At 54.7% G+C, this 10427-nt stretch overlaps 1 protein-coding gene across 2 annotated transcripts in view; it reads left to right on the top strand.

Moving 5' to 3' along the window:
* The first annotated feature begins 753 nt into the window (after nucleotides 1-753).
* NTN1 (netrin 1) overlaps nucleotides 754-10427 on the top strand; it is an 86110-nt gene continuing 76436 nt past the window's right edge. The window contains exons 1-2 of one of the 2 annotated variants that reach the window (XM_081805714.1): nucleotides 754-926; nucleotides 1423-2504. In XM_081805714.1, the coding sequence (XP_081661840.1) occupies nucleotides 1487-2504 (1018 nt within the window). In that variant the 5' untranslated portion in view covers nucleotides 754-926; nucleotides 1423-1486. The remainder of the gene's footprint in view (nucleotides 927-1422; nucleotides 2505-10427) is intronic. The other variant, XM_081805715.1, reaches the window with a different exon arrangement.

Genomic DNA, 10427 nt, shown 5'->3' with positions numbered 1-10427 from the left:
GGCTGGCTGCCCACGGGGGCACGGCCCTGTGCGCGGTGCCACCGGGGCCATCAGGCCGGGTTGGAGGAAGGCCCGACCTCGGCGCAGCAAAGAAAACAAACACAGATGTGTTTGGCCGGGACCAGGAGGGAGCACGTCGTCCCCTCCCCCCCCCCCCCGCCCGCGCGCTCCCCCGGGGCGTGGGGCCGGCGGAAACCTGCGGGGCTCCCCGGGCGGCGCGGGGGGCCCGGGCGAGGCTGACAGTCCCCGGCCGGCCCCTCCTCCCTCCGTGGGGTGCTCGCCGGGCCCAGCCCCCTCTCCGGGGTTTCCCCGGGCGCTCTCCTCGCTTTCTCTTTGTCTCTGCCGCCCTTCCTCGGGCTCCCCGGTTCCCACCCGCTCGCGCCCCCGCTCGCTCCGCGTCCCGGGCCGCTTCCCTTTAACTTTCTTCTTTCCCGGGGTTAAAACTTTGCTCGCGAGCGGGCGGCTGCTCGCCGACGTTATTGGCCGGCGCCCCGCCCGGCGGCCCCGCCCCCCGCCCCCGCGCTCCCCTCCGCCCCCCACTCCCGGCGCGAGCGGCGGCGGCGGCGGCGGCGCCTTCGGGGGCGTGCGTGCGTGTGTGTGAGTGCGCGCCAGCGAGCGTGAGTGTGTGTGCGCCCCGGGCGCGGGCTGGGCAGCACTCCGACCGCGGCGGGAGCGGCGGGAGCCGGGCGGCCGCGTCGTCACTCGGGCGAGCGAGGCGGCGGCGGCCGGGGCCGGGGGGCCGGGGGGCCGGGGGACCGGGGGGCCGGGGCTGGGGCAGCGGCGGCCGCGCCGGGCATGGAGCTGGCAAGCCCGCGCTGAGGCAGGACGCGCCTGCTGGCCGCGAGCGAGAGGCTCTCCGCCGTCCGGCGCGCGGGCTCCCGGCCGGGGCCGGGCAAACTTTTCTTTCTCTTTTGCCCTCGCCAGAGGTAAAGTCCCGAGCGCGGACTCTGCGGCGCGGACGCGATCTGGGCCAGCGCGGAGGGAGCCCCGGGGCCGCGGGAGGAAGGGGCGCGGGGCCGTGCGGGCTGGCGGGCCCCCGCGCCGTCCCGCGCCGAGGCTTGGGGCGCTAGGCGGGCTGGCTGCGGACCGGCAGGCGGGCGCGGGCATGCCCCCCTCGGGCGGCGTGGAGGCGGCGGTGGCCGGGAAGCCGAGCGTTCGCCCGCGGCCCCGGCTCGCCGCCCGGCCGGGAAGCACGGGCGCGGGCGGTGCGGGCCCGTGGGGAGGGGCGGGGGCCCGGATTCGCCTGCCCCCCCGTCCCCCCGGGACTGTGGGGAGCGAGGCGGGCGGGCGGCGGCGGGGTTGGTGCCGCGGAAGCCGGGCGTTCGCCCCGCGCCCCGGCTCGCCGCCCGCCCGGGGAGGGGAGGGGGGTGGAGTGGAGGGCGCGGGGCGGGCTGGCTGAGCGCAGCTCCTCTCTCTTCGCAGGCGCCTTCTGCGGCGGGCGGACCGACTCCTCGGCGCGGCCGGGCCGGGGCAAGCTGGACGCAGCATGATGCGCGCAGTGTGGGAGGCGCTGGCGACGCTGGCGGCCGTGGCGTACCTGGTGGGCGCGGTGCGCGGCGGGCCCGGGCTCAGCATGTTCTCGGGCCAGGCGGCGCAGCCCGACCCCTGCTCGGACGAGAACGGCCACCCGCGCCGCTGCATCCCCGACTTTGTCAACGCGGCCTTCGGCAAGGACGTGCGCGTGTCCAGCACCTGCGGCCGGCCCCCGGCGCGCTACTGCGTGGTGAGCGAGCGCGGCGAGGAGCGGCTGCGCTCCTGCCACCTTTGCAACGCGTCGGACCCCAGGAAGGCGCACCCGCCCGCCTTCCTCACCGATCTCAACAACCCGCACAACCTGACGTGCTGGCAGTCCGAGAACTACCTGCAGTTCCCGCACAACGTCACGCTCACGCTGTCGCTCGGCAAGAAGTTCGAGGTGACCTACGTGAGCCTGCAGTTCTGCTCGCCGCGGCCCGAGTCCATGGCCATCTACAAGTCCATGGACTACGGGCGCACGTGGGTGCCCTTCCAGTTCTACTCCACGCAGTGCCGCAAGATGTACAACCGGCCGCACCGCGCGCCCATCACCAAGCAGAACGAGCAGGAGGCCGTGTGCACCGACTCGCACACCGACATGCGCCCGCTCTCGGGCGGCCTCATCGCCTTCAGCACGCTGGACGGGCGGCCCTCGGCGCACGACTTCGACAACTCGCCCGTGCTGCAGGACTGGGTCACGGCCACTGACATCCGCGTGGCCTTCAGCCGCCTGCACACGTTCGGTGACGAGAACGAGGACGACTCCGAGCTGGCGCGCGACTCGTACTTCTACGCCGTGTCCGACCTGCAGGTGGGCGGACGCTGCAAGTGCAACGGCCACGCCGCCCGCTGCGTGCGCGACCGCGACGACAGCCTGGTGTGCGACTGCAGGCACAACACGGCCGGCCCGGAGTGCGACCGCTGCAAGCCGTTCCACTACGACCGGCCCTGGCAGCGCGCCACGGCCCGCGAGGCCAACGAGTGCGTGGGTGAGTGGGGGGCGCCGCGGGGACGCGCGCGGCGGGCTGGGGGTGGGGGCCTGGCGGCCGCACGGGACCACTGCCGGCCGCGTGGATGCGGCGCGGACCGTGGGGGGCGCGTTCCGGGACGTCCCGGGGCCGGGGAGGGCTGAGAGCCGGCTCACGGGCTCGCGTGGCGCTGGCCCCGGACGCTCGGATTTGCGCCCGGTGCGCTCTGCGAAGCCGGGAAGCATGAGAAATGCTTCGGGGCAGAGGGTTTTGCAGAAAACTTGCTGACTGGTCCCCCTGACTCCGGACTCGAATGCAAACATGCGTTGCCTTACCCTCAGTTTGGCGGGACTCTGGGATCCACCTCCGCCTTACCCACGCCGCCACCCCCCACCCTTTCCCAGGGCTGCAGCTGGGCGCGCAGTTGGGAACTCAGGCCCGGTTCCCGGGAAGTTCCAGCTCCCCAGCCACAAATCCTTTGGGAGATGGCAGAGGGATTTGCAGTTTGGGGCCAGCTCGGCACCGGACGAATATATCACTCCTGCACCCTCTATTTGTCTTTTACGGTTTGAAAAAAAAAAAAAAAAATCCCTCCCCCCTTTTGAACAGCGTATTTGTGTTAGCAGAAGAATGATGTGATTTAAATTAATTACTATCTACAGATTACAAAGGAGAGTTCAGTAATTATTTTAAAATAATCCTGGTCCCAGAAAGTATATCAACATTTGTGTGTGTGTGTGTGTGTGTGTGTGTGTGTGTGTGTGTGTGTTGTTAGCATCAGGGTTAGGTGAAATGGAAGAGCTTTGAATTAACCAAGGGTCCAGCTTCTCGCTTTTTAATGGGGTTTCAAGTCCTGAAAGAAATCTGACAAAACCAGGACTGGTGAATACTGTTGGGTCAGAAATGAGGCTTAAAAAAAGGGTGGGTGGGGGGGGGAAGAGAGAGAGAGAGATCCGTTCTATTTCTGAATTGTACAACTTTGCTGCTGTAGAAACTCTCAGGCATCAGTTTCTCCCCAGGAAAACAAAACAAAACAAAACAAAAAACAAAATGGGGGGGGAGGAGGAATGCCAGGGAATTCCAGTATGAGATGTAAATTTCCAAATCCCACATTCTATTTTAATGAACAGTATTTAGTTCCTCCATACACCGTTCGGTGTGCATCTTTTGTGAACATATAGCTATCCCGCCCTCCCCCCACCCCCAGGCAGCCAGCGCGGGTTTCTTCAATCTCTTCCCGGTCGGAGGCACATTGCTAAGTGTGCTGGTCCCCACAAACACACGTTTTGAGGTCTGGTTCTGATTAATTGTGTCATGTTGTTGTCGAATAGTTTGTGCCTCATGACTGTGGATGCAGACTTTTGAGCAAGCGGATGGAAAACATGTCTTGGAGAGCTGGGTGGGCACTGAGGCCCAGTCAGGCGTCCTGGGCTGCAGAGGGCTGCAACTCCTGTTGCTTGGCGCAGGCCGTCCATTTTTTGCACCGGGTCCCGCTTTTGCAGACCTAATTGTTCATCCCCCTCATTTAAGGGACTGAACGGGTTGCCAGCTTGAAGAGACTTTGCAGGATTCCGCGGCGAGCTAGCAGTTACACCCTGACTTAGTGGTCTTTGAGAATAAAATTGCTTTGATCTGCTCCATTCCTTTAGAAATGTTGGTTTTTCCCATCCCTTCTCTTTCCCCCTCCCTCTTTTCTTTGCTTCCTTTTGTGCGTAAAAGCCCTTTATTGACATTTAAAGGGCCTCCCACGGTTTTGCTATCAGTTTTAGTTTGCATGTGCATATGAAAGATATCTTGGGGTTGTCAACAGCGGGGTCTAATTGGGCAAATGCAAGTGAATACATTGAGGCAAATACACTGGATCTTGTGGTAACATTGTATTGGCTTGAAGATTCGTCTTAGCCTTGGTATTGTTCAGATTCACCGCCCGCCCCCATCTCTTCCCTGTCACTTTGGATGTGGAGACGGAACCCGTATTTGTTGTAACAATGGTCATGCACTTGAAATAATCTCTGTAGTTTAGGATTTTGTCTTTTGACCATGGCATTAACTATGTGCACAAATTGGATTGACTTTTTTTTTTAACAGCCAAATTGAGCAATCAACGTATTAACTAATGTAATTAGTAAGTGTTTTTTGTTCAAAAAGTTTAATTGGGCCTAATAAGTACATAATCTGCATGACAAATAATCGGCTAACAATATTTTCTGGTTTTTCCTGAAGTTATTTTAATTCTCAGTAGTTAAAGTATCTTTAAATCTTGCCAATTATTCAGTCATCTCGTAAAAGCAAAGCCAATTCAACTAAGTTAAAGTTATTTATAGTTTCCTTTTTGAATAGATGTTCTGATATCTTGTAGCTACAGCCCCGGGAACGTCAGGTTGAAGTTCCCATAAAGTCTTAATTGAAGTCTTAGTGATTTTTCCATCATTCCGCAAAAGAGAAAGCCAGCAAAGACAATTTAGAAGTGATTTACAATTAAAGGTCGAGCTTTTTATGAAAAGGCCCTGTAGTGGAGATATGTGAATGAATTAGTATTTGACAGGTGTTCTGAGACACACAGGGCACTGTGCTAGGGAAAAAAAGCATTAATAAATCCTTCACACACTGACTTTTGTACTATCAGCGGCTCAGATTTTTTCCCCCAACATAATCCCAACTTGTGAATTTCACACTGTTGACATATAAAGTCAAGCTACCCAGATTATTTACAGTGAAGACAAAGTCAAGAAGGATGTTTTTAAATTCCAAAAATCAGTCCTGGTTTTTTAAAAAAAAAAAATGAAGCGTTATCACTGTGATATTTTGTTTTTGCCTTTATAAAATAATGAGACAGTGATTTATAATAGACTAAAATGGCATCCTTCCCTAGGTTACTTCCCATACCGCCTCCCCCCTCAAAAAACCCTCCAAAAATTTAAAAAGACATGGATATTATGATTTGACCTCACGGTTCTACACAGGGCCGAGGTACTTTCGGATTGCTAAGAAATGCGTACATCCTATAGGTTTTCTTTCGTCAAGCTTTCTTTTTGGTACCTTTTCAAGGTTGAGTTCTCTACGGAATTAATGTGAACTTTTCGTAAAGCCCAATTTTATTTTAAATGCAATTTTGGATTTCTTCTGGAAGAAAAAACCCCTCAAAACAATATGAAAGACAAGACCGTGTATAACATTACAGTCTCGACAGCTCTCAGTGGAATAACTAAATACTTTCTTCCGCCCATATGTATCAGCGGTGCTCATATGCTCTTATACACATGTGCATTTACATTCATCGCGTAAAGAAGCATCCATGCATGGTGGGGGTGTGTGTACATTCAAGGGAGAATGCATGAACAGTTTTAAACCACCTGGGTTGCTAGGCCCTCTCTCTCCCCCCTTCTTCTTCTTCTTCTTCTTTTTTTTTTCCAAAAGAGCATCTGAAGACCATATTGTGTTTCATAAATTATTGACATCAGTTTTAATCAGTGTCCCCCTGACGTCGGAGCTGTGTTAGTATTTAGTGCCTGACGAAGCATGCTGTTTAATCTTACTGTGGGGATGTCAGCATGAACCCCTGCCTGGTTTGTGACAGGGTGAGCTTATGAAAACTCGTTTTGCGACTCACCCTATGGCTTTGCGTTGCCCAGCTGAAACCCAAAACCCACACAAAAGACGTCTCTGCAAGATGAGCACCGTGCTGGGCTGGCCTCCTATGGTCATGGGTACCTGCAACATAATGCTGGTAATTGTTTAAACATGGCTTTGTGTGTGTGTGGGGGGGTCCTCATGCTGCAAATGGCTCTCACGCGCATCATCCCCAGCAAGAGAGGGGTGTTGTATTGGAGGTGTTGCGGTGAGAAATCCAACGCCCCACTAAAGACTCTTGCAAAATCAGAAGGCTAAAATTGTTTGCTGCTTAGTCTAGAGCCTGGCACATAGCTGTAGATCAGTGAGTATTTTTATAGTCTTAGTAATTATTATAATTATCATCATTATGGTGGTTAAGTCTTGAGCGCTTATTTTTTTTGCCAAGCACTTGTATTAGTCATTTAATCATCGCAACCATGCTAATAATACACAGTATGATTGCACTTATTTTACAGATGAGAAAACCATAACCTAGGGACATTAAAATGGGTTTTCCCAAAGCCATGGTGGTTAGTAGGTGGTAGAGCTGGATGTTTATGCTTTGTCTTATTGCATCCTTTGTGCTGACTCCACAGAGAATGGACGGATGGATGGACAGGTCGGTGGGTGGGTGGTAGTTACATATCCACGTATAGGAGAGAATTGAAACCACCTGTTACTTCTGCCAGAATTGGAGATGGTTCCCTTGTTGTGTTGATTATGTTATGTTGTATTAATTATGTTCATACGTATATAAATACGAAGTTGTATGTAAGAAACCATCCTTCAGGGGCACCTGGGTGACTCAGTTGGTTAAGCGTCTGCCTTCGGCTCAGGTTATGATCCCAGGGTCCTGGATCGAGCCCTGCGTTGGGCTCCCTGCTCAGCGGAGAGCCTGCTTCTCCCTCTCCCTCTGCTGCTCCCCCTGCTTGTGCTCTCTCTCTCTCTCTCTGTCAGATAAATAAATAAAATCTTAAAAAAAAAAAATCATCCTTCATTTTAGCCCTCAGGCCTAGTGGGCGCTGGGAGTTAGGAATATAGTGAAGAGGGTTTAAATACTTTCTTGCAGGTCTTGGCATCCACCAGGGTTGGTGATGGCCAAGTCTCTTCTTGATTTCAGGGCCCGTGATCTTTCTCAAAGGTGGGGAAACAGAGCTCATAATCACAAAATCCTCTTTGATGAGGCCTTTTCCGTTTCCCTAGTGCTCCGTAGCCCCCTTGCTTCTCTGGAACATGTAGAAGAAAATCTAGGAAGTAGGCTGAGAAGTGCTTTTGAAGAGATGAGTTTAGCGGCATACCCGGGCTGCGAGCATGGTAGGTGAAGTTCATGTGTGTTCGCACAGGGCTGTTGGTGATCTCAGTTGGCTGCATGGCAGCTGGAGTGAGGGTCTCTGCTGCGGTTCTCCCCAGCATCCGGTGGGCAAGGAGGCTGCTCCCTACTCTACCCAGAGAGAACGGAGACGGAGTTATGTCAGGGTAAACCTCCAGGGTGGGTCTGTGCATTTCCAGGCTTTGCCAAGAAGCCTTTGGCCCTGCCCAGACTTCTCTCTGACCTCCTCCTCCTCCTGTAGAAAAATGAGATCCTCGGAAAAGTATTTGAGACTTTATGTCCAGAGTAAATATTGGAAAGGCAGTGGGTTGAAATTCAGATGTTCCCTGGAAGGAATCCCCTCCTTTTCTGCTCACAGCTGGTACCGATATCTCCTTCTGGAGATGAGTTGTGCTTTTCATTAAGTAAATTTTTTGTCTTGGGATTAAACCAACATTGTATTCTTAATAGACTTTTATGTTTACACTTCAAAAGTCCACTGGGTTGTTATTCCTGTTATCTTGATGGCTTTGACAGTGTCTGCTATGAACACTGGCCTCACCAAAATAAATGGCTCCCTAGGGAACCGGATTATAAAACCTCCTTATCTGTCGAGGCACCAGGATGGATATTTTGTGAGCCAGTATTTTTTTTTTTTTTCTTCCTTTCAGAAGTGATAATCATACCTTGGGTTTCTGCAGTGCCTTTCATTAGAGGGAGCCCGGAGGTCTCAGAGGGCTTTTTGAAAGGCTCTGGATTTAAGCCTAATACTCGCAGAGTGGCCCACGGCATTTTGCCTGTCGTCTGGGAAGACCCACAGCAGCCTCTGTGGGCTCTGGCCTCGGAAGACGTGGCATTAGTTTGGGAGGCCGGGGAACTGAGGAGTTGACAATGTCAGTCCAAGGCAGTCCAAGTGACATCCTGAAGAGGGACCACAAGCCCCTACTAAGCGCCAGCCATTGTAATAGGGGCTTTATATGGGTTTTGTTTCAATACATCAGATGGCCGCCAGGAACGGAAGCCTCCCCAAAAACGGATGTCCCTGCCACCCACAGAACCACCTGCAGACTGGTCCGCAGGGCACATCCTGGCGTAGTCAGTGAGGCCCTTGCAGCCACAGAGAGCAGGGGGTTATCAGCGGTGCTGGTTTCAAGGCTGATCACATAGCAGCCGCGTCCTATTGTACCCAGCCCCGGTGGGGCGGCTTTTCTGGGGAGCACCTGGAGCACGGGAGCTGCCGGGGACAGTCCCCCACGCTGTCTGCTCTCCTGATGTTCGACCTGTATCACATAGCCTAGCAAGCTCTGCATTGCATTCCCGCATGCTTATCCCCAAAATGCATTCCTGCTGTAAACTCGGAGTTGGATTTTCATCGGCCTTCGGAACCCTGTACAACTGATGTGCCTTTTCTCCCCACGTCAGAAGGCAGACACCGTTCCCGTGGTCAGCCCTTGGCCCGTAGCGGTAGCTCCTCCTTCCTGCCCCAGCTCCCGGGAGGCCTCAGCTGGGTGTGCGTTCAGCCCGGCCACCTTCTTCTGTGCCAGAGAGAAGGGGCTGTGGGCACGCGAGCGGCCGAGTGTGGAATGCCTCTTGTCTGAGACGTCTTGACACTCAGTGACACCCTTCTTGACACTTCGGTGCTTGCCCCAAACCTCCTTCCCGACAGACCTTTCTCTGAGATGCCCACTGACAGAGCTCAAGAGCAGATGTCACCGAGAGGGGACAGGGGTGCTGGGGACTGAGCAGCTCTGCCCGGGACTGGAGAAGCGTGCCCTGGCTTTGCCCGTGTGGGAGCCGTCCCCGGACACCCCTGGGCCTTCTGCTGATGGGACTAGTGTAGAGGCCATTGTTAGGGGGAGAGGAATTCGTGTTGCAGTGCATGTGCACATGTAGAGAAGATCCAGAAGACAGATGTCTCTAGGTGTGGTTATTGAAAGGGGTGGCTTTTCAGCGGGCGAAGGGAATCTGTTGGGTGAGACCCTTGAAAGGCAGGAAGTTAACACCCTAGCGCGCTACATCCACTGATAACCAAGGAGTCTTCCCAACTCAGCCTGGAAGCTGGAAGAATGTGCCGGAAGTCCATCTCTGTGGAGGATTCAGGACTGGCCTGGGTGAGGTAGGTGAGGTGTTACCCGCTTGTGCAGGTGGTCGAGCCTCACATTGGAGCCCCTCCTTGCCCTCTTCCCGGCTGGTGCTATTGATAGATTTCTAGATTCTTCCCCAGGTCCTTTTCTGCCTACAGATAAGAGGGAGTAGTAGTTGTCATGTGCAATTCTCACACATCGCCAGAGGCTCCGCACCTGAGTTCGACAATCTGTAGGACCACAGGGATCTTTAAACGGCCTGGGTTTGAATAACTGAGCCTTAGGTAACAGGGAAGTGAGACTAGAGCTCGTTTAGTTTCCCAAAGCCCCTGTGTATTTCATTCTGTTCTGTATTTGATGGGGCATCCCAAAGGCGGGGACACTCTCTGCCCGCCTGATTATCACTGTTGGGGCTTCTTGGCTCATCCGTTCCAGCTTGGGGTGGCCGTGGTGCATACTTAGCAGTCGCACCTTCACTCCCCCATTCTGAAACCGGGGCAGACATTGCTAATCAGTCACAGCACTCTGTTCTTTTAAGGCCAGAGATGATCCCAGGGTATTAGCATCCTTTTCAATAGAATACCCTAGACTGCCATGATTTCTTAGAATTAGCCTCGGAGATGAGAACCGTGTGACGTTTTCGGCCCCAGAAGACCTTCCCCAGCTCCCCGAGCCTGCAGTCAAAGGAGAACCCTGTAAGTGGACGTTTCTGGGGCCATCAGCGGTGGTGGCCCTCTCTTGGGTCTGGGAGGTAAAGAAGTGTGAAGTGGGTGCCCTCCCTGCGAGTGGAATGCACTCTCGTTGGGGAGGTTGTGCGTGTGAAGTGTGAATACTTGTACCTTCATACTAAACGGAAAACAGGGCTGGGCCCTCAGAGGGAGGCACTTTGCCGAACGCGGAGGGTCTGGAGAGGAAGCGGGTTTCAGATTTAGGTCCTCT

Source organism: Leptonychotes weddellii, chromosome 15, assembly GCF_054177405.1.
Source record: "Leptonychotes weddellii isolate Sample4059 chromosome 15, ASM5417740v2, whole genome shotgun sequence".
In the NCBI taxonomy this organism is placed as follows: domain Eukaryota; kingdom Metazoa; phylum Chordata; class Mammalia; order Carnivora; family Phocidae; genus Leptonychotes; species Leptonychotes weddellii.
The sequence above is the reverse complement of the archived record's forward strand: the minus strand, read 5'-3'. Positions and strand labels throughout refer to the sequence as shown.